The sequence below is a fragment of the Lissotriton helveticus genome, chromosome 2_1, assembly GCF_964261635.1.
Source record: "Lissotriton helveticus chromosome 2_1, aLisHel1.1, whole genome shotgun sequence".
NCBI classification, from domain to species: Eukaryota; Metazoa; Chordata; class Amphibia; order Caudata; family Salamandridae; genus Lissotriton; species Lissotriton helveticus.
This window is the reverse complement of record NC_136059.1, coordinates 800,037,541-800,061,986: the sequence shown is the minus strand read 5'-3', so window position 1 is coordinate 800,061,986 and position 24,446 is coordinate 800,037,541. Positions and strand designations below refer to the sequence as shown.

General features: G+C 43.1%; 1 protein-coding gene across 5 annotated transcripts in view; it reads left to right on the top strand.

Moving 5' to 3' along the window:
- Positions 1 to 24,446, top strand: part of YTHDC2 (YTH N6-methyladenosine RNA binding protein C2) — a 1,035,502-nt gene that overhangs the window by 366,111 nt on the left and 644,945 nt on the right. For all 5 annotated transcript variants that reach the window (XM_078675531.1, XM_078675532.1, XM_078675530.1 and 2 more), the window contains one exon: positions 23,460 to 23,567. In XM_078675531.1, coding sequence (XP_078531657.1) covers positions 23,460 to 23,567 — 108 coding nt within the window. The remainder of the gene's footprint in view (positions 1 to 23,459; positions 23,568 to 24,446) is intronic.

Below are 24,446 nucleotides of genomic sequence, written 5' to 3'. Positions count from 1 at the left end.
GTCATGCATACCTCCAGCCAACGGCCACACATTCTCCCATCCAGCAGCCACACATTCATCCATCCAGCAGGCTCAAGTACAGCCAGCCAAGAGCTTCACACAACCCAGGTCAAGAGCCACACATACCGCCAGCCAAATGCCACACAACCCACCAGCCAAGAGTCACACATCCTGCTAACCAAGAGCCACACATTCTATCGGCCAACAGCCATTCAATTGCCTTTACTCAGATTCTAGCATTCACTATTGAGGGTTAGTGTCTTGACTGGAGCATCACTTTAGCCTTGACCATCTACTGTCTACCTTCATGAGATTTATGTGAAAATAAACCTAATCTTTGACTACCTGTTGATGTCTGTCTCACCCATAGTCCATACCACAAGAGTGCGAGATGCACCTATCCTGACTAATCACTGTCGCAGCCTGAATAGGCTCAGAAATACTTGTCTTTGATGCACCATCAGTGCACTCACTATATTAAATCCAACTCCCTGGAGTGGGTGAAATTGAGTTGGAGGTGTCTGAGGATGCACTTTAGGCCCATTCCTCGGACAATTTGAGCAAATCTGCCTTTAGAAATTGGGCTAAACATGCTGGGGCAGACTTTACTCGGTGCCCTAAAATAGTACTAGTGTCCTGTCTACTGGTATGCACAGTGCATCAATTGTGATGCCTTGTAATACAACGGGCTGAATATCTGCCATGTTTTGACAGAGGATAACAGTGGCAAGCAGCTAAAAGCAAGACCAATATGTGCCTCTTTACTGGAATAGGTAAAGACATGGTGGCTCAAATCTAATTTAAGGAGAAAAAATCTTGGATTAGAGTCCTTGTTTCAAAATTTGATCGAAGAATTTAAAAAGCTGCTCAGGTAATGGGCCATGGCAGGTATGTATGCTCAGGCCAGATAGTAACTCCTAAATTGCGAGCTCCACTTCAGTAGGAACTTTACTTTCTTTTGTGTGGTACAAAGTGACGAAAGTTAGAAAATATAGGCTGGCAGAGTTGGGGACTGAAGACCATAATATCTAACCCCCTGCCGATTTTTTTACCGAGCACAAACGCTGCATCAGTATTATTGGTGACTATTCTATTGCAGAAATGTGGTTGGCAAAGTGCAGATCCTACCATCTTGCAATGTTCTCCTCAATAAATGAAGGCAATACTACTCAATTGAAGTTAGGGAAGGACATCAATGTATGAGTTTTACGACCCGCATTATATGTTTGAAGAGCTTAGCCATTTTATCCACTCCACCCATGAACTTGTTGTTATCAAGTGTACAGCGGGGCTTGTGGATTTCTGCCAACTGACTCTAAATCGGGAAATAAGAAGGGATCTTTTTGTAAAGTGCAGTGAGCACATATACTTCTCTCTTAGGGATCTCAGTTGATAATCATAAGCATGGAATAGAACTGCCCACGTGCGGGGCTCCCAGACCACTTCTTTACTATATGTATTCTTAAGTGTAAGGCTATATTGGGCAATTGCCGTAATTTGGATTTTAAAAAGTGTTCCTATATAGTAAAAAATTAGCTGGAACTGTATTAATTGTCCACACAAACCTCATTCACAAAACTTTTTGAAAGGACTGTGCTTTTAAGGGCTCACATACCACCAGTATCCCATCATGCCTACTAGACGGCAGTTACCATAGTTCTTTTTTCTTGCTCATGGTGATAGGATGTTGCTGCACTGAGCTCAGCCTTTTTCTGCTTTTTTCATCAAAAATCTCTCCGAAATTTTGCTGAACACCTTTATTCTACAGATTTCAACATTTCCAGTGTTTTTCTGTCATTTTCTGAAAGTGAAATTAATTTTCTAGTCAAATAAAATGCCATCTTTATTTGACAGATGCCCTGCCTGTGGCACAAAGAAGGCCAAATGAGGCTTTCATAATGTATGTATCATCTGCCTTCCTGACAGCCACATCCCTTTTCAATACTCTAGAATCATTTCCAGGTATACTCTGAGGGACAAGGAGAAGATTCACAACAGGAGGCACAGTTTGAATGTGGGACATCATGTGTGTGAGGAGAGGGTTGGTCCCTTACCAGGGTTCATCCACCTTCCTCGGAGAACATCTTCATAAACTACATTGTCCTAGGTTGACGTTGAGGACATCGACGTTGAGACAAGGTTCGGTGACTATATGCCCGCCATTGAGAGCTGGGTCGACGTCGAGACATAGGCAGTCGACGTTGAATGATTCCACAATGTCGAGACACAGGAGATGTTCGACGTCAAAGTCTATCAACATCGAGACCTAGAGGAAAATTGACGTTGAGGAGTCTGTCGATGTTGGGGCTTTTCAGACCTGTGGAAAGATTCAAAAGTCGAGACCAAGAAGATTACCATCCACTTCTGACTAATCCACGATGTACTCACCATCGTCGCCCATCATTCTTCCGGACTGTCCACCAACTCATCAGCCTCTGCCGACTCTTTCAGCACCTATTCCATATATTTTGTCTCCTCCTCTTCCTTATACAGAGACACCTTTGGAAGTTCCTTCTCTGACAAGGCATCTTGCTTCCACTTGGCCCCAGTCCAGTTCTTGCCATAGAGCAAGAGTACAAGTGCCTTTGAGACATCGTCATCATTCTCCTCACTCCTCATCAAGATTTTCCTCTAGGCACACTCATCATTATTGTCCTAGTCCAGATCCATCTCTAGGTCACAATCAATACACTGATCATTTGATTCCACTTCTTTAACTGGAAGATGCTTCCTGATAGTCAAGGGTCTCTCCAGTTAATGACATCAAGACCTTTTAAGAAGTGCTTGGGCAAGGGTCTACACAACTGAATATTCCATTACCTGCCACATTAACAACAACTTTCAAGATTTTTGAAACTCTTCACTAATGTGTGGCATAAAGATCCCCCCTACCCCTGGTTCTGGGTTTATTATAACCAGCCATGGAACTGTTACTTGTGCACGCTGTAGCCAAACCAACTCCATCTAGGCTTCTAGAAAATTATAAGCCTCCGGAGCAGGACTAGTTATTGCTGCGATCAAATCCTTTTTCTGAATCCGTTATTTTCCCTGCAAAGAAAGTACATTGTAGTACTCCTTCGACCACAGTTCCTCCAAACAAGAAGACTAAGAAACTAGATTCAGTGGGATTCAAGGTATCTGGCACAGCTGCCACAACCATGAAAGTGGCCAGTACATCTGCCCTGCTAGGCAGATGCACTGGCCACTGGCCAGCTTCATGGGACTCCTTGCAGCAGTTTGTTGAAGTCCTCTCAAAAGACCACAGAGAGGACTTCCTTGAAGTCAAGAATGAGGGCATGTTGGTCTCAAAACAGGTGATTAGTGCTGTTGCCGATTCATCACAGTTTGGCTCTTAGACAACATTGTTGGCTATGTCTTACAGCCCTTAAACAAGAATCTCAACAGAGGATACTTAATCTTCCTTTCTCTGTCAACACACTGTTTGGTAATCATACGGATGACAAAATGGCTTGAATGAAGACCGACATGGAGACCTTTAAGACGGCTGGTCAGGCGAAATGCAAGGATCAATGAAAACATCATTACAAAACTTATGAATGGTGTGTCTACCCACAGAGTGTTCAAACCCCTTAATAGTTGCAAGAACCCCACTAGCAGCAAAGCCCTTTCCAGAAACATGAAAGGCGTCAACCTAAGGGAAGAGCTGGCCACCAACCTGCCCAAGCAGGAAAGCCTTCTACAGACAAACAATGATTGTCTGCTTCCCCTTCTTCCATTACACATTCTGAAATGAGGAAGTATTTCATAATATCGAACAGATTGGAAATCCTCCACATACAATACCTGGGTTATGAATTTTGTACAGAATGGTTATTGTCTCAGATTCACCAGCCCTCCACCAAATATTCCACCAAAATCATCTGCAAATGCTGAGATCTGAAGTGAACATCCTTCTGAAGTAAAATGCGGTACAGCTCGTTACTCCAACCAGCTGAGCACAGGGATTTATTCAGTTTATTTTTTTGTGAAAAAAGGTCCCAGAAAATTAATTCCGACCCATACTAAATCTTAAAGTCATAAGCAAATGGATGCAGAGAGAAAAGTTCAGAATGCTAGCATTACATTAAGTTTATGCTCAAATGCATGAAGGAGATTGGCAATGTTCCAATGAGCTTCAGGATGCATAATTTCATTGTCCAATATCCTGAAAACATTGCAAACTCCTGAGATTTTTAGTAGGTCACAAACACTATCAGCACAAAGTTTTAACTTTTGGCCTTAAATTAGCCCCCAGAGTGGTTTTGAAGTGCATGGCAGTACGCGCCGCACATCTTAGAAAACTCAGAATATTTGTCTATCCATACCTAGACAACTGGATTATCACTGTGTCAATGCAACAACAAGCACAGCTTAATTATCAAATAACTCTCTCTACTCACAACTGGTTAGGTCTCCTTGTCAATCACCACAAATCGACTTCCTCACCAGTCCAGTCTCTATATTATCTAGGAGCAATTATCGACTCCTTTAAAGTAAAAGTGTATTCGGAGGAGGAGAAACTGTAATCCATATGTCTTAAATGTTAATATCTCATGGAAGCCTCTCATCCAACGATGAGAAAGGTTTCATCTCTCCTAGGCTCGATGGTATCTTAAATATTTCTGATGACAAATGCCCATCTTCACATGAGCCCACTACAAGAATGTCTGAAGCATCAGTGGAGTCATTACTCAGGCAACTGGGAAGTCAAGCTCACGCTTTCTGTTAAAGCAAGGCAATCCCTTGAATGTTGCTGCGAGTTGAAAAATGTCCTCCAAGGGATGCCTTTCGTCAAGATGTTCCCTCTCAGACAGTAGTGACAGATGCTTCACTTGGACTGGAAAGTGCACATGGATCACCTACTAATTCAGGGACCATGGTCTATGAAGGAAATTACTCATCATATCATGGAACTATGAATTGTTCATTTTGCGTTGAAGTCTTTCCTACCGTCCTTCAAGACGAAATCCCTTCTTGTTCAGACAGACAACACAAAAGCAATGTACTACCTGAACAATCAGTGGGAACAAGGTCTAGAGCCTTGTCACGGGAACTTTCAACAATATGGAATTGGTTGCTAGCCAGAGTCCTTAAAATCACTACAAACCATCTTCTGGGGTTACAGAATTTCCAAGCAGACTCCCTAAGCAGGATTCTTCAAGAAAATCAAGAGTGGGTTCTACATGACGACGTCGTTCAAAACATGTTCTGCATATGGGGGTTTCTTAACATTGATTTATTCGCAACTGCAGAAAATGAAAATGGCCAAATTTACCTCAAGGTGTTGCCAATGGGGGACATTAGGGAATGCCCTACGGATCGACTGGTGCAGCAAACTTCTCTATGCTTTTCCTACAATTCCCCTAATGCCATGAGTAATCATCAATATATCTTAGGTGAAGGCCAGTTGATTTTGAAAGCTCCGATGTGACCCCCATCAATGGTGGTTCAAAGACCTTCTTCACATGTTGGATCTTACAGACCAGACCTTCTCATGAAGTTCGGAGGTCAGATGGTTTACCTAATCTCTCCGCTGGCATTGGCAGCATGGCTCCTGAACTCATACAAAATGGACATTTACATCTACCACAAGAATGCATTAGCATTCTCAAGGAGGCTAAACGCCTATCAACCTGTTCAGCTTAGTCTTTTAAATGGAAGAGGTTCTGTATCTGGTGTTCTAACAAGAACTTGGACCAACGACATGCCAAGTAGAAGCTATACTTCCATACTTGCTTTATCTGGCCACATCCAGCTTACAATTCTCTTCTATTAAAGACCATTTGGCGGCGATTATTACCTGTAGAAAATGTCATTAACAACTCTTTTTTTCAAAGTCCCTGTTATTAAAGACTTCCTACAGCTTTTAAAGAACGTTTTCCCTCTAATACTCTGTCCCTCTCCTCCTTGGGAATTAAACCTAGTACTATCATGTTTCATGCAATCTCTTTTTGAGCATATCCATAAAGCTTCATTACACCACCTGTCTTGGAATGCTGCTTTCCTAGTGGCTATAAAGTCAGCATGTAGGGTTAGTGATATTCAAGCTTTACACTCTCACAAACCATATACAGTGTTCCATAGCAGTAAGGTAGTTATGAGAACTTATCCGAAATTCTTTCCCAAAGTTATTCCGGATTTTCACATTAACCAGTTCATTTCTTTGCCTACTTTCTTCGACGAACCTGCCACTCCAGTAGAAAGAACTCCTTCAAATATCTGCCACTCCTTCTCCCGTTGTTGACTCGTCCTTACGTCTCATGCTCTAGCCTCTCGATCTCCGCCTTTCTCTGGGTCTTCACTGCCATTGTTGTTCTCTCCCTCTTATGCCAATTGGCTGCTGAGTCTTGCATCACTAGAATGCTTGCTGAATACTTTTGGTGCCCGGTGATCCTGGCAAGTCTGCGTTGCAGTTTGGTAGTCTGCGGCCGCCTCACAGCGCCTCGGCCGATCTGGTCATAAAGAGACACCAGTCCGAGAAAGGTAGTCAGCAGTCCCTTGCATCTTCCCAGGGTGGTGGCGTGTCCGAAATGTAAAGTGCCAGAAACCGTTGGAGGATCACAGCTTTATTTCTGGAGAGCCAGACCAGAGGTGCATGGTTGGTAGACAACAGAAAAGAACGACCAAGTAAGTAATATTAAAGAGACTCCAAAGCACACTTAATGGCTAAACATTCTTTTTTAATCTTAGAATGGGGAAGTTCATGTGGAAGTAATTTCCTACTTATGAAAACAGGTCATAAACAGTCGTTCTCAATGGGCTGGGACAGAGTGGCTCCTATGCCCCATCCACTATCTTCTTGATTGGAATTCCACTCAGAAATCCTATTGGGCCAAACGTTTAGCAACAGGTCAGTGAGTAGAGCCGCCTTCTCGGTGAAATGAGGGATAAACCTGCACTAGTATCCTACCAACCCTTAGAAAGCCCAAACTCTCTTTTTAACATGAGGTTTAGGTAGATCACAAATTGCCTGAACCTTATCTACCTGATGGCTAATCTTGCCTTTTTGGATGCAGAGGTAGTGGCCACTGTGCATTTGTCTGGATTGGCAGTGAGTCCTGCCTCCCTGAGGGACTGATAGACCACCCCCAAATGGAAGAGGTGGTGTTCCCATGTAGGGCTGTATATCACAATATCATCCATGTACACTTTATGTGGTCTGAGAATTATATTCATGTGTCTCTGAAAGGTGGCCGTTGACCCATATAGCACCGAAAGGTAGTACACAACTGTTTCCCACGTTTGGTAGAAAAGACACCTGTGTAGGGCTGTATAAGGTCCCTCACCTGTTCTTTTTTGTGCTATCTAAGAATTCCCATAGACGATAAGCTACGGTTCCCAACGGGTTTGCAGCCTGGTAGGCTGTGTGCAATTCTCCTGGTAGTAAGAGGGCCACATATTAACCTCATCGTTCTAGTGACCAGTTGGCCCATGTGGCTACCCGTTCAAAATGTTTGAAGAAGTCAGGATTGTCCTCTTGCTGGAACTTTTGTAACACAGAACTGGGAACATTTAGGTGGACTTTGGTGCTTGCTATAGTGTTTGCCAGATGTTGTATAGCGGTGTCCTGTACTTGTTGGGTGTTGGTTAGTATGGAGGCCTGAGTCTTAAGGGCTGTGTGTAGCTCTACTCTCTCCTACTGTGCAGCTTGGTTCTGCTGTTCGACTTCTAACTGCAAATGGCTTTGTTCACCTACCAGCTGCTTAATTATATCTTCCATTGTGATGTGTTGGATGTCCTCCATCTCCTGTTTTCTGATACCACTGTAACAAGATGATGGAGTGGACACTACTACAAGAGTTTAGAATTTTAACCAGCTTTTATTTGGAACATTGCTAAATATGCTTGGCAGCAGCCTGTAACAGTGGAAGACACCATACGTCCGTTCCTAGTTCTGTATTCTCAAACCAGATTACTTGGTTCCTGCCCTCTGTGTATTGGCACAGGGTACCCTCGGGGATAAAAGGATAGGGGATTAGATAACAGGCATTTTGCACTCTACAAAGCCCAGCTCCCACATCATCTGGTGCCCAGTTCTTGGAAAGAGCTATCGCCCCATATATGATATGCTTATTGTGCTAGTAATACATGTGTAAGAGGGGGTCCCCGTAAAGGTAGTGTATGCCAATGGGCCACACTAGAACATGATTAATGACCAATTAGTCAAACAATATACAATGACATTTCCATTGGTAATAAAGTTTTATTACCAAAAAACAAAGGACAAAAATATCAGTGACAATACAAAAATTCAATATATTGACAAGCCCCAAAGGGGGGGGGGGGAGGAGAGAGGACAGGAATGCTAGAAAAGAAGGTGATAAAGCAAATAGACACAGTATAAATAATGACCTGATTATTACAAGGTTAGTGACACTATACAAAAAATTACAATACAGAGGCCAAAATACGGCCAAATTCAAACAATTAACAAATAGTCCAAAACATCCGGCACATATGACAATTCAAATTAATGAGGGTTGTGCCCGGTGTATCAACAAAAAACAGTCGACGTTTCGACCCCTAATAACAGGCTGAGTATAGTCCTTTCACGGGGTCTTCATCAGGACGTCACACGGGGAGGGGGAAGGGGGCAAACTGTGGGAAAAGATATTGCGACTTTAATACATGGTAAAGACGGCAGTTTATCCAATAGTCTAAACCAAGCAATTAATTTAAAACAAATACAGCAAAATTAAATTACCATGGGGTACGGCCTGGAGGGGCTCTGTACACTGGGTTGGCGCCACGCAAATAAGTCGCGGTCAGTCAATAATGGTGGAAGACTCCACTTGAGAGGAGAAAATCTTCAGTTAAATCTGCACATGCTATAAGTCAAAGTACATACTATGATAGTTAAACGAAGGCACTATGGACCTTCTTAAGATACTTAAGGCGTCCACAAGAGCAGAACAACAGGCCTTGTTACCACTCTTAGAGTTATAATCATGAAAATGATGGTTAAATACCTCGGTACTCTGGCGGAAAGACTACACCAGGAAACAGCGAGTAGGGCACATATAGTGGAATGTGGCCACTCGAGCGAGCTGGAAATGAGTAAGTAAATACACTCACGTTACTGAATATGCAACACTGATAGCCAAAAAGATTCCAAAGTTTTTATTAAAGGCCAATGTTGACAGACTTACAAGAAACTGTTTTTGGGGACAAGGTTATCTCGAGTGCATCAAAGGCCTCCGTCACCGTGATAGTGTGAGGAGCCGTTTGTTTGGAGAAACTGCTGACACGAAGGCGGATTGGCGTGTGTTTTCAAAACCAAACTGCTGCTGAAAAATTTAAGAAAAGAGCTAGAAACTGCACTTAAAAACCGTCAAACAAAACCGTACAAAACCGTACCGGGACTCTTACTCACAAGAATTTGTGGCAAGCAAGCTATCCGTCTAGGTGCTTCATTGGCCGCACAGCCGATGTGTTACTGCAAGGCTCCACAGAAGGCCGAATATAATTCGCAGGGCTCGTGGTCCCTTAGTTCCTAAAGAGCGAAATAACGATTATTTTCTTAGCTCAAAAAGAGAGCCGACAAAGCCACCCGTCAACTATTCACTTACATTAAATCGACTGGAAGGCGTCCACAAGGATCCGGACTGAACGGCGTCTGCAAGGATCCGGACAGCAACTCCGCAAAACCGCAATGCGGAGTTTGTGGGCGGGGCCGGCTAATGTTGATTCCATTAAAATGGAAGAAATACTCGAGGCTAACACGGGGAGGGGATGATTTAAGGCAGCGATGTTAGAGAGTTTCTCAACCGGCACAGATGAATAAAGGTAGTGAAAAGATTCACAGGACAGTTATGATAAATCGGTGCAAATCTCATGCAAGAGGATGTCAGCCGCTTTTCAGCTGCAATTCAAAACACCCAGATTGTCATTTGTTACAAGTGGTGCTTCTCTCACACAGGAGGAAGTAAACCAATTCTTTAATTAAATTCCAAACTACAAAATAGAAAGCAACACATGATTTAAGAAAAATTGTGAAAAATGGGGGCATCTCTCACACAGGAGGATGGAAGCCCATTTAACCAATATTCCAAGAGACATAATTAAATTCCAAGCTACAGATGGGAAACAACACATGAATTAAGCAAAATCGTGAAAAATGGGTGCATCTCTCACACAGGAGGATGAAGACCCATTTAACCACTATTCCGAAAAATACAAAGATTGACTTTGAAGTCTCAGTTGCTGTAGTCATAATGGTTCAATAAGGGACATGTTAGATGTATCAACCTAACGCTGCCAATTGTGATAGACTGCTATCCTGTTCATTCAATCCGTATTTGATGGAGTCCAGAAGTGACATCCATTTGGACTCCCGTGTGTTCAGGATAGACAGGAGGTTACCTCCTCTTCTCCCGAGAGTCACCTTTTCAACGGCAAACCACCGCAAGTCTGTGACCAAATGGCCAGCTGTCAGCCAATGGTCCACAAGGGGGGCGCCTGCCACTTTACATCTCAGTCTACTGCAATGGGATGAAATTCTAGCCTTAATTTTTTGTTGCGTCTGACCTACATACAATTGACTACATGGGCAACGAATGATGTATATCACTCCAGTGGAATTACAATTGGTATAGTGTTTGAGGGTATACGTGCGTCCCCGGTGGTCAAATGTTTTGGTCTGGATTGTGGTGTCGCAAGCAGTACACCCACCACATCTGTAGTGGCCAATTACAGGGGGCAAATTCCAGAGGGATGTTAGAGTGGGTTGGCTCTCGCCTTCAAGGAAAGAGTGGACAACCATGTCCCTTATGTTTTTAGCTCTCTTAAAAGAGTGAAGGGGCAACTCTGTTTGGTTGATTACATCAGCCACCAATGGCCAGTTATGGTTGATGATCTTCTTAATGTCGTTGCTGCGAGTTGAGAAGGTCGTAACGCAAATCACGCGATCAGTTGTGGCACGTGAAGCGTCATTTGGATTAAGTAGGGAATCTCGGGGGTTGTACCAAGCCCGTTTTCTGGCTCTCTTAACCAACCTGATGGGGTACCCCCGTGATATCAAGCGTTCACTCAAGACCTCCGACTCTTTGAAATAATCGGCTCTTGTGGAACAATTCCTCCTAATCCTGAAGAATTGGCCGACTGGCAGGTTGTCTTTTAAACCCCTAGGGTGGTGACTCTGGTATTGTAAAAGTGAATTACGCTCAGTTGGCTTCCTGAACAAGGTAGTGTGCAAATGGTCTGATTCTACGTAGATCGAAATGTCTAGGAAGGGTATGGCTTCTTTGCTGGATTCCATCGTAAACTGGATCGCCGAGTTGCGGGAGTTAAGCCAATTATGAAACACTTGGAGTTGGTCACCGTCTCCATCCCAAATGCAAAGGACGTCATCTATATATCTTACCCATAGGGGCAGATGGGCCTTGAATGGATTAGTGACTGAGAAAATGTGCTGGTGTTCAAAATAATCCATGAAGATTATAGCCAGGTTTGGAGCGAAGGTGGCCCCCATCGCTACGCCCCTGGTCTGCAAATAAAAATGATCTTGGAAAATGAAGAAGTTTTGCATCATGGCAATTTCCAATAATTCGATAATGAACTCAGTAGGGACCTGGAACGGGGCGGTTCGAGTGTCCAAAGCCATTCTCATTATATCCAATGCTTCTTGTTGGGGGATGCTCGTGTAGAGCGATATGATGTCACATGTGACTAAAAGGGAACTCTCTGGATTAAAGGGTCGACCATCTATCAAATTAATGACTTGTGTGGTATCTCGTAAATAAGCCTTTGTGTGTAGTGCAATGGGCTTAAGAAAAAAGTCGACGTATTGGCACAGAGGTTCTAAAAGAGACCCACAGCCAGAAACTATCGGGCGTCCAGGAGGTTTGCTAAGGTTCTTGTGAACCTTGGGTAAGGTATAAATTGTAGCCAATCTAGGAAATTTTTGATTAAGGAACTCGAATTCCTGTTTACTCAAAAAACCGGTATCCAAGCCCTTTTGTGTAACCCTTAAGATGGTACTAGCCAAATCACTTGAAGGGTCACTGGGTAAAAGACGGTAACTGATGCCATCTGATAGTTGTCTGTGGATTTCTGCTTTGTAATCTGAAAGGTCTTGAACCACAATGGCACCGCCTTTATCCGCGGGTTTTATAACAACCTCTTTGTTGTTACTTAAATCCGCCAAGGCCTTCTTCTCTATTTTTGGTAAATTCAGCCTCGTGAATTTAGGCTCTTTGAGTGAATGGTCTATAGAGGAGGTTACAATATCCTCAAAGGCAAGGATCCGGCTGTTCATGGCATATGTGGGTGGAAAAAAGGTTGAGGGGACCCTAAGGCCAGTAGCCGAATTATTTAGTCTGGTGGTCTGATTTCGAAAGAAATATCGCAACCTTATCCTTCTAAAAAAAACTATACAGTTCCGTTTTCAACAGGAATTTGTTGACCGAAGCAGTGGGGACATAAGAAAGTCCTCGGCCGAGGACCTTGAGTTCTGCCTCCTGGAATTGGTGTTTGGAGATATTAATCACTGGACTGGTGGCGCTGGGAGTCCCAAGATCTGGTGGAGTAGGCATGGTTACCATCTGTAGGTGTTCCTGCGTGTCGATATCTCCCCGTGTGTCTCGGGGCGAAAAGTAACCCGCTTCTGTTGCTTGCCTCGGCCCCCTTCCCATCCTGCCTGATTCTGTGGTTGGCCTCTTGTTTGTCCCCGGGGCCAGTTGTTGCCACGGCCTTGTGGTGGGCGCCACTGTCCCCGACCCTGATCTAAAAAATGAGGTGGAAACTGGGGGGGATACTGCTGGTAAGTGGGGTCTTGAATGGGATAAGGAGGGTAAGGGTATGATGTGCTGGGTCCTGCCTCAGCCTCACTGCCAGAACTATAAGAGGAGTCCGAAAAAGTGGTATAATTCTGTCGTCCTCTGTACCCCCCACGGCCGCGGTTGGTAAATCGGCCTTGGTTATCCTGTTTATAATACTCTGGCTGTAAGTAAGGATACACTAGTTTTTTGTCAAAATTTCTGAGATCGCGTGCCAATTTCTCCAATTTCTTTGTTTGTGCCGTGGTGTCGAAGTCTTTTATGGTTGCTTCCAAGTTGTCTATGGCCTCCTTGGCTTTAGTGAGTGTGCTATCACCCAAGATTTCGGCCTTCAAATCTGCGATCTCTTTGCTTAAGGAGACTACCTGTTCTGCGGCTGTCTCGACTCCCAGCACCATCCAGTGCCGGGAGCAGTTATTTGCCACGTAACTAAACCCCTCTTTGAATTTAGGTACGTCAACGAATATCACAGGCTCGATTTTGATTTGCAATCCCACCGGGATTATATTCTCTTGCAGGTATCTCGTGAAGAGATGACCATGAAGCCGTGTTCGAATAAGTTTTTTCTCTAATCTTTCCAAACGGGCTACCTTATCATTGAGGGTGATATCAATAGCCGGGACCGAGGTAGATAAGAAAGTGGACGACAGATCTTTAGTTAGCTGATTGATATACTCCTCTGTGTAGGAAAGTAATTCTGATTCCACCATGGTATGGCTAAATTTAATTTAGGGAAAAAGAAACCTCGCAGGTCAGCACCTGCTCAGAAAGTGTTACACAAAGGGGGGTTAAACCCATATAGTCACGGGGACCTGGGTGCTATGTGATACATGTGTAAGAGGGTGTCCCCGTAAAGGTAGTGTATGCCAATGGGCCACACTAGAACATGATTAATGACCAATTAGTCAAACAATATACAATGACATTTCCATTGGTAATAAAGTTTTATTACCAAAAAACAAAGGACAAAAATATCAGTGACAATACAAAAATTCAATATATTGACAAGCCCCAAAGGGGGGGGGGAAGGAGAGAGGACAGGAATGCTAGAAAAGAAGGTGATAAAGCAAATAGACACAGTATAAATAATGACCTGATTATTACAAGGTTAGTGACACTATACAAAAAATTACAATACAGAGGCCAAAATACGGCCAAATTCAAACAATTAACAAATAGTCCAAAACATCCGGCACATATGACAATTCAAATTAATGAGGGTTGTGCCCGGTGTATCAACAAAAAACAGTCGACGTTTCGACCCCTAATAACAGGCTGAGTATAGTCCTTTCACGGGGTCTTCATCAGGACGTCACAAGGGGAGGGGGAAGGGGGCCAAACTGTGGGAAAAGATATTGCGACTTTCCTACACAGAGGAGTATATCAATCAGCTAACTAAAGATCTGTCGTCCACTTTCTTATCTACCTCGGTCCCGGCTATTGATATCACCCTCAATGATAAGGTAGCCCGTTTGGAAAGATTAGAGAAAAAACTTATTCGAACACGGCTTCATGGTCATCTCTTCACGAGATACCTGCAAGAGAATATAATCCCGGTGGGATTGCAAATCAAAATCGAGCCTGTGATATTCGTTGACGTACCTAAATTCAAAGAGGGGTTTAGTTACGTGGCAAATAACTGCTCCCGGCACTGGATGGTGCTGGGAGTCGAGACAGCCGCAGAACAGGTAGTCTCCTTAAGCAAAGAGATCGCAGATTTGAAGGCCGAAATCTTGGGTGATAGCACACTCACTAAAGCCAAGGAGGCCATAGACAACTTGGAAGCAACCATAAAAGACTTCGACACCACGGCACAAACAAAGAAATTGGAGAAATTGGCACGCGATCTCAGAAATTTTGACAAAAAACTAGTGTATCCTTACTTACAGCCAGAGTATTATAAACAGGATAACCAAGGCCGATTTACCAACCGCGGCCGTGGGGGGTACAGAGGACGACAGAATTATACCACTTTTTCGGACTCCTCTTATAGTTCTGGCAGTGAGGCTGAGGCAGGACCCAGCACATCATACCCTTACCCTCCTTATCCCATTCAAGACCCCACTTACCAGCAGTATCCCCCCCAGTTTCCACCTCATTTTTTAGATCAGGGTCGGGGACAGTGGCGCCCACCACGAGGCCGTGGCAACAACTGGCCCCGGGGACAAACAAGAGGCCAACCACAGAATCAGGCAGGATGGGAAGGGGGCCGAGGCAAGCAACAGAAGCGGGTTACTTTTCGCCCCGAGACACACGGGGAGATATCGACACGCAGGAACACCTACAGATGGTAACCATGCCTACTCCACCAGATCTTGGGACTCCCAGCGCCACCAGTCCAGTGATTAATATCTCCAAACACCAATTCCAGGAGGCAGAACTCAAGGTCCTCGGCCGAGGACTTTCTTATGTCCCCACTGCTTCGGTCAACAAATTCCTGTTGAAAACGGAACTGTATAGTTTTTTTAGAAGGATAAGGTTGCGATATTTCTTTCGAAATCAGACCACCAGACTAAATAATTCGGCTACTGGCCTTAGGGTCCCCTCAACCTTTTTTCCACCCACATATGCCATGAACAGCCGGATCCTTGCCTTTGAGGATATTGTAACCTCCTCTATAGACCATTCACTCAAAGAGCCTAAATTCACGAGGCTGAATTTACCAAAAATAGAGAAGAAGGCCTTGGCGGATTTAAGTAACAACAAAGAGGTTGTTATAAAACCCGCGGATAAAGGCGGTGCCATTGTGGTTCAAGACCTTTCAGATTACAAAGCAGAAATCCACAGACAACTATCAGATGGCATCAGTTACCGTCTTTTACCCAGTGACCCTTCAAGTGATTTGGCTAGTACCATCTTAAGGGTTACACAAAAGGGCTTGGATACCGGTTTTTTGAGTAAACAGGAATTCGAGTTCCTTAATCAAAAATTTCCTAGATTGGCTACAATTTATACCTTACCCAAGGTTCACAAGAACCTTAGCAAACCTCCTGGACGCCCGATAGTTTCTGGCTGTGGGTCTCTTTTAGAACCTCTGTGCCAATACGTCGACTTTTTTCTTAAGCCCATTGCACTACACACAAAGGCTTATTTACGAGATACCACACAAGTCATTAATTTGATAGATGGTCGACCCTTTAATCCAGAGAGTTCCCTTTTAGTCACATGTGACATCATATCGCTCTACACGAGCATCCCCCAACAAGAAGCATTGGATATAATGAGAATGGCTTTGGACACTCGAACCGCCCCGTTCCAGGTCCCTACTGAGTTCATTATCGAATTATTGGAAATTGCCATGATGCAAAACTTCTTCATTTTCCAAGATCATTTTTATTTGCAGACCAGGGGCGTAGCGATGGGGGCCACCTTCGCTCCAAACCTGGCTATAATCTTCATGGATTATTTTGAACACCAGCACATTTTCTCAGTCACTAATCCATTCAAGGCCCATCTGCCCCTATGGGTAAGATATATAGATGACGTCCTTTGCATTTGGGATGGAGACGGTGACCAACTCCAAGTGTTTCATAATTGGCTTAACTCCCGCAACTCGGCGATCCAGTTTACGATGGAATCCAGCAAAGAAGCCATACCCTTCCTAGACATTTCGATCTACGTAGAATCAGACCATTTGCACACTACCTTGTTCAGGAAGCCAACTGAGCGTAATTCACTTTTACAATACCAGAGTCACCACCCTAGGGGTTTAAAAGACAACCTGCCAGTCGGCCAATTCTTCAGGATTAGGAGGAATTGTTCCACAAGAGCCGATTATTTCAAAGAGTCGGAGGTCTTGAGTGAACGCTTGATATCACGGGGGTACCCCATCAGGTTGGTTAAGAGAGCCAGAAAACGGGCTTGGTACAACCCCCGAGATTCCCTACTTAATCCAAATGACGCTTCACGTGCCACAACTGATCGCGTGATTTGCGTTACGACCTTCTCAACTCGCAGCAACGACATTAAGAAGATCATCAACCATAACTGGCCATTGGTGGCTGATGTAATCAACCAAACAGAGTTGCCCCTTCACTCTTTTAAGAGAGCTAAAAACATAAGGGACATGGTTGTCCACTCTTTCCTTGAAGGCGAGAGCCAACCCACTCTAACATCCCTCTGGAATTTGCCCCCTGTAATTGGCCACTACAGATGTGGTGGGTGTACTGCTTGCGACACCACAATCCAGACCAAAACATTTGACCACCGGGGACGCACGTATACCCTCAAACACTATACCAATTGTAATTCCACTGGAGTGATATACATCATTCGTTGCCCATGTAGTCAATTGTATGTAGGTCAGACGCAACAAAAAATTAAGGCTAGAATTTCATCCCATTGCAGTAGACTGAGATGTAAAGTGGCAGGCGCCCCCCTTGTGGACCATTGGCTTACAGCTGGCCATTTGGTCACAGACTTGCGGTGGTTTGCCGTTGAAAAGGTGACTCTCGGGAGAAGAGGAGGTAACCTCCTGTCTATCCTGAACACACGGGAGTCCAAATGGATGTCACTTCTGGACTCCATCAAATACGGATTGAATGAACAGGATAGCAGTCTATCACAATTGGCAGCGTTAGGTTGATACATCTAACATGTCCCTTATTGAACCATTATGACTACAGCAACTGAGACTTCAAAGTCAATCTTTGTATTTTTCGGAATAGTGGTTAAATGGGTCTTCATCCTCCTGTGTGAGAGATGCACCCATTTTTCACGATTTTGCTTAATTCATGTGTTGTTTCCCATCTGTAGCTTGGAATTTAATTATGTCTCTTGGAATATTGGTTAAATGGGCTTCCATCCTCCTGTGTGAGAGATGCCCCCATTTTTCACAATTTTTCTTAAATCATGTGTTGCTTTCTATTTTGTAGTTTGGAATTTAATTAAAGAATTGGTTTACTTCCTCCTGTGTGAGAGAAGCACCACTTGTAACAAATGACAATCTGGGTGTTTTGAATTGCAGCTGAAAAGCGGCTGACATCCTCTTGCATGAGATTTGCACCGATTTATCATAACTGTCCTGTGATTCTTTTCACTACCTTTATTCATCTGTGCCGGTTGAGAAACTCTCTAACATCGCTGCCTTAAATCATCCCCTCCCCGTGTTAGCCTCGAGTATTTCTTCCATTTTAATGGAATCAACATTAGCCGGCCCCGCCCACAAACTCCGCATTGCGGTTTTGCGGAGTTGCTGTCCGGATCCTTGCAGACGCCGTTCAGTCCGGATCCTTGTGGACGCCTTCCAGTCGATTTAATGTAAGTGAATAGTTGACGGGTGGCTTTGTCGGCTCTCTTTTTGAGCTAAGAAAATAATCGTTATTTCGCTCTTTAGGAACTAAGGGACCACGAGCCCTGCGAATTATATTCGGCCTTCTGTGGAGCCTTGCAGTAACACATCGGCTGTGCGGCCAATGAAGCACCTAGACGGATAGCTTGCTTGCCACAAATTCTTGTGAGTAAGAGTCCCGGTACGGTTTTGTACGGTTTTGTTTGACGGTTTTTAAGTGCAGTTTCTAGCTCTTTTCTTAAATTTTTCAGCAGCAGTTTGGTTTTGAAAACACACGCCAATCCGCCTTCGTGTCAGCAGTTTCTCCAAACAAACGGCTCCTCACACTATCACGGTGACGGAGGCCTTTGATGCACTCGAGATAACCTTGTCCCCAAAAACAGTTTCTTGTAAGTCTGTCAACATTGGCCTTTAATAAAAACTTTGGAATCTTTTTGGCTATCAGTGTTGCATATTCAGTAACGTGAGTGTATTTACTTACTCATTTCCAGCTCGCTCGAGTGGCCACATTCCACTATATGTGCCCTACTCGCTGTTTCCTGGTGTAGTCTTTCCGCCAGAGTACCGAGGTATTTAACCATCATTTTCATGATTATAACTCTAAGAGTGGTAACAAGGCCTGTTGTTCTGCTCTTGTGGACGCCTTAAGTATCTTAAGAAGGTCCATAGTGCCTTCGTTTAACTATCATAGTATGTACTTTGACTTATAGCATGTGCAGATTTAACTGAAGATTTTCTCCTCTCAAGTGGAGTCTTCCACCATTATTGACTGACCGCGACTTATTTGCGTGGCGCCAACCCAGTGTACAGAGCCCCTCCAGGCCGTACCCCATGGTAATTTAATTTTGCTGTATTTGTTTTAAATTAATTGCTTGGTTTAGACTATTGGATAAACTGCCGTCTTTACCATGTATTAAAGTCGCAATATCTTTTCCCACAGTTTGGCCCCCTTCCCCCTCCCCGTGTGACGTCCTGATGAAGACCCCGTGAAAGGACTATACTCAGCCTGTTATTAGGGGTCGAAACGTCGACTGTTTTTTGTTGATACACCGGGCACAACCCTCATTAATTTGAATTGTCATATGTGCCGGATGTTTTGGACTATTTGTTAATTGTTTGAATTTGGCCGTATTTTGGCCTCTGTATTGTAATTTTTTGTATAGTGACACTAACCTTGTAATAATCAGGTCATTATTTATACTGTGTCTATTTGCTTTATCACCTTCTTTTCTAGCATTCCTGTCCTCTCTCCTTCCCCCCCCCCCCCCCTTTGGGGCTTGTCAATATATTGAATTTTTGTATTGTCACTGATATTTTTGTCCTTTGTTTTTTGGTAATAAAACTTTATTACCAATGGAAATGTCATTGTATATTGTTTGACTAATTGGTCATTAATCATGTTCTAGTGTGGCCCATTGGCATACACTACCTTTACGGGGACCCCCTCTTACACATGTATCACATAGCACCCAGGTCCCCGTGACTATATGGGTTTAACCCCCCTTTGTGTAACATATTGTGCTAGTAAGACTTCTCTGTTTGTGCAGTCGCTGTGCAAATCACTCTATCAGAACAGAGTACCAAAGTGCCCCAGTTGTGCTTCTACAAAGAAAATGCATGCCTTGTGTTCAGAAAACAGCGCCATTATTAAGGTTAAAAACCCAGTAACACTTCCCTTATGGTCATCCATGGCTGCACAGTTTCCCAGCCTCTGTGGGGTACTTGCCTGGTGCCATAGCTCTGGAATGAGGCGCAGCGTCCTCATTCTTAATGCCTGTCCCCTGAGACAGCGCCTCGTCCGCTACTGCCTCCGTTGTCACTGGTTTTGCTTGGCTCCTCTGCTCCTGCTGATGTCCTTCGGATCTCCACCTCTCCATCTCCCATTATTGACTCATCCTTATGCCACGATCTGTCCTCCCGATCTTCAACATCCTCTGGATGTTCGCCGCCTTTGTTGTCATCTCCTCCCCATTTATGCTGATTGGCTGCTGCGTTTTGTACCACTAGAATGCTTGGTGAATAGTCTTTGGTGCCCCCAGGGTCCTGGTAAGTCTGCATTGTGGTTTGGTGCTCTGCGGCCGCTTTGCAAGGTTGTCTCTTTTGTATTCCACCACAGTTTGTAGGGATTGGCTAGGCACCTATTCAGTGCTAATGATTATCAAAGGAGATCCCCTGAGAGAGAAGGAATGGTTTCTTACCTGTAATCCTAGTTCTCTGTGTGGGCCATCTCAGTTGAAATCATGAGCAACCTGCCCTCCTCTCCGTTAGAAGAAACAGAGATGATTAATAGGCAGTCAGTTTCCCTAACTACTAATACAGTTGGCTCGGTAAAAAAGAACTGAAGTGACTCCCACCTGCTTGGCATGATGGTATACTGATGAGTTGTAAGCCCTTAATGGCAAATACTCTATTCATATCTGCAGAGCTGCAGCCTGTAAGCCTACCTTGTCCTCTTCCTTCTTCATAATTTTCTTTAAAAAAGGTTTGTGAGTGAGATTTATAAGGGCAATTAACACAATTCCAGCAAATTTTTCCTGTTTAAAAAAAATAATCAGTCCTTTTAAATGCAAATTAAAGCAATTGGCCAATATAGACTCATTTAGAGGCTACAAAACATTTAATAACTGAAGTGCTTATCCAGACCTTAGTGAATAAAGTTGAACATCTACACTTAAGAAGACGATATATTGTAAAGAATTGCTCCGGCATCCCCACACGTAGGAGTGCTTATGATTTCAATGGAGATTTCCCTGTTAGAGAACTAGGATTACGTGTAAGAAATCATTCCTTTCCACCTGTCTAATAATTTGAGAGCAAGCAGTTTGTTGCAGCGCAGTGCAATGTACTGCACTGCATTGATCTTTTCCAGAGCTTTTTACCAACTATCTCCTAATGGAATCCTTTACAGTACTTTCTAATTGCATTGCAAGCCGAAGTGACAGCTTTCTGCAGTTCACCAAAGAGTTGGGACTCCTTTCTGCAGATTACATCTATTCAGAAATTTGATTTGTTGCCCTTTCTGATCAAGCATCCTTCAAAGATTTAAGAGGCGCTTTTCTGAAGCATTCACTCTTACCTGCTGAGTGCCAAACATTGCTCCCAGGTTTTAAATGGATTTGGAGATGGTCCATAATGTTGATTTGAGACAAAAAAAACTATACCTTGCATTAATAGTGATAGTTGCCTACACTTATAGCACACATCTAATCTTTTCTGAAGCAAGATATATTTGAAAAAAGGCCAAGATCTTCAACCTTTCTTTCTTTATCCACTTTTGGCAGTTTTTTGTTTCGTTCTTTTGAACCATAACATGACTGGAATAAATTCCTGTCAGGTGTAGCCACCATTCTGTCCACAGGACCAAAGAAACACGTGAAGCTATGGTGAATAGAGGATACTCTATATCAGATAAAATTGTGACTGGCGCTATTGTAGGTTTTTTCTTTGCTTTGTCTGAGTTTTTCGGAAAGGTAGATTTGTTTTTGGTGCTGCTGCACTAGAGTATTAAAGCATAATGGTCTCCGCTGATCTTTCTAGCTATAGAGTTCTGCATATCTTGAAAGTCATTTTAATTTTGTTTTGTAAATTAAGTTTACTCTTTCATGGTAACTAGGGTGAATACGAACATCAGGATGGATTAGATGCTATTGATCATATGCAGAGAAAACAGACTCCCCTGCCTACATTGATACTGACCCTGCTACCCTCTGTTGCTCTTTCCCCTAAATGATTTCCTTTTCTTTCTCCTTTATCGTTTATTAGCCAATCTCTTACTGATTTTGTTGCTCTCTCTCTTTTTTAGCCCTCCCCCACCTGCCACTTTGTTGCTGCATCCCTATTCGGTTGTTGCTATCCAGCACCACTTTCTCCTGTTTCGTATTTTCATCTCTCGCCTCTGTCCCTTCCATTTTTGTTCTTCCTTCCTCGTACTATCAACTGATTTATAAGTCTACCTGTCACTCCTTTTGTTTTTGTTTGACTGTCTTCTTATCACTTAAAGAGATCGAGCTCATATTATAGATCTCTGGGAATTGGCTCTGCTGTGAGTCACTATTGCAGCCAATTAACTAGGATGAATTTCCAGCAATTGATGGGGCTTTGTATTTTCTTTTTTAATATATATAAATGTTTTCTAAGCATGTGTCTGCAAATAAACGTTATGATATATGGTATGAATTGACAGTCTGATAATACAGCAAGCATCAACTATGTTCTCAGTTGTGCAGTTTACGTTACATGCTAACTAGTTGAAGTCTGGTAAATGATCCCATAAAGAAACAAATACACAATATTATGACAGATCATATCAGAAGGCGACAACTTATTCATTTTTCTCCCTTGTCCCCACTGATCAGTCGGTAAGACAAGTACTAGGTAATTACTCATTGTTCTAATCAACAATAAACTAATTGACTCTGTATATTTGAGTTTAGTGCATGCTCTGTTCCCTTAATCTGATGGATCCCTCCTTCCATTTTTCTAGCTTGTGGATTGGTTCTAAAATGTTGTCTCTTGATCTCATGAATTAAATTTCACCCTTAGTATTACTTGTTTTATCCAGTGATGTTAAATCATTTTGAGTGCATTCAGAAGTGTTTTTTGGGTGGCACAGTGATTGAGTCCAGAATGTTTAGTACAACATATTAAAAGCAAAGATGTTAGTTCAGTTAAAGTATATTTTATGAGTAGATAAGATGGTAGTTGACTTTGAAACTATGGATACATTTTATAGGAAATCCAACCTCTAAAATTGTGTGATCCAGGAATCCTATAAATGTATGTGTATTAAAACAATCGCACCACGAAGTGGCAGCTTTGCGAGGTGTGTCCTGTGCTATCTGGTTGTTCCCTGCATAATATGCAATTGCCATGTCAGGGAGAGGCCAAGTACTAGTACTTCAGGTCAAATGTATTAAAGCTTTCATGGAGAAAAGGAGGGCAGATTACTTTATTGTGTGCTGGAAAACATACTTGAGAGTTTATAGCTTTGTAGGAAGAAACATCTTTCAACTGCGTACTTTCATGGTCAGAAGTTGGTGTAACTGAATTTAGAAGTCTGTTATGCGACGTTGGGAATGATAATGCTATTAGAGCATAGAGGATCTTTTTTCTGTAAGGCAGGAACAGAAAGCCTGTGAAGTCTTTTTGGATTTGAGATCCACAATATCCTAGTTTTAGTTGCTTTCTAGGACCTCTCTGAGACCAATGGGCATGCCTTGGACTGTGTGTAATGCCCCCAGTTAAGTACTTTGGGAGGCTGGCTGTTACCTTGTTTTGCTCAGGTCTGTTTTGTTTAATTTACTATTCCAATGAAAAATTAATGCAGCCTGCATGATGAGTTAGCATTGTCTTTCCGAGTAGCAGCAACTGATTTTTTAAATATTTTTTTTAAGTACAAGGGAAACCTTTTGAAGTCAAGGAATTGTTCCTAGAAGACATTTTACGCACAACTGGTTACACAAACAAAGAGATGCTAAAGTACAAAAAGGAAAAACTGCGTGGTAAGTACTGTTGAGCAACTACTATGTCTCCATTTAGAATGTATATACTTATAGTAGTTATTTCTTGTTATTTCTTGTTAAGATGACACAAATGAGAGCTTATAACCCTTGTGCTGAGATTTTTAATATAGTATAGTATAGTGTTAAATTACTCCAAAATGTCTTAAGGCGGAAGTGAAGAGTCGAGAATAGTTAAGTACTGAGATTCTTTTTTTCTGGCATTTGGTTTGGACACATCTTTTTTAGCTTAAGGGCTGTTGCGTAGTTGGAAGAGAAATCCTCAACATTGACTCACCAGAATTTCTATACTCTACGCAAAGACATTGTGCAACTATTGATCTCTTTGGAACAGTATTGAACTAAAAATGTTCAAGAAATGTCCTATGAGAATGATTCATGAAAGGGTTGCTCATGCAGAATCCATTCTTCCAGTTCTGCCATAAATGCAACAGCAAGTTCCCGTGTTCAGATCAACAAAGGTTCAGTAATCTCTGACTCCCGAGGGTCCTTCAGGAGGAAGCAGACAATCTAGTATTTAACAAAATGGTGGTGGGCACACTATCGGATACTGCACAGAGGCTTCCTAGAGCAATCGACTTTGCTTGGTGTTAAAAATGTAGGAGCACCAATGTGGATGGGTAAAAGGGAGGGCCCACCAGTACTCTGGGAACCCAGTCAGAGCGGAATTCAGAGTATATGTGTGTTGTCAAATGACTGGCTTCAGGGACAATGCTTCTCCAGGACCCCAAGTGATATCCACATGTAGGACAATGACGGCACTTTAGATTTCGCGGTCAGCTCCTTCCTTGACCTTGATAAACGTGAGCCTCAGCTCCAGGATAAGGAACGGTGTCGAGAGGACCAGTGCTGTTCCATAAA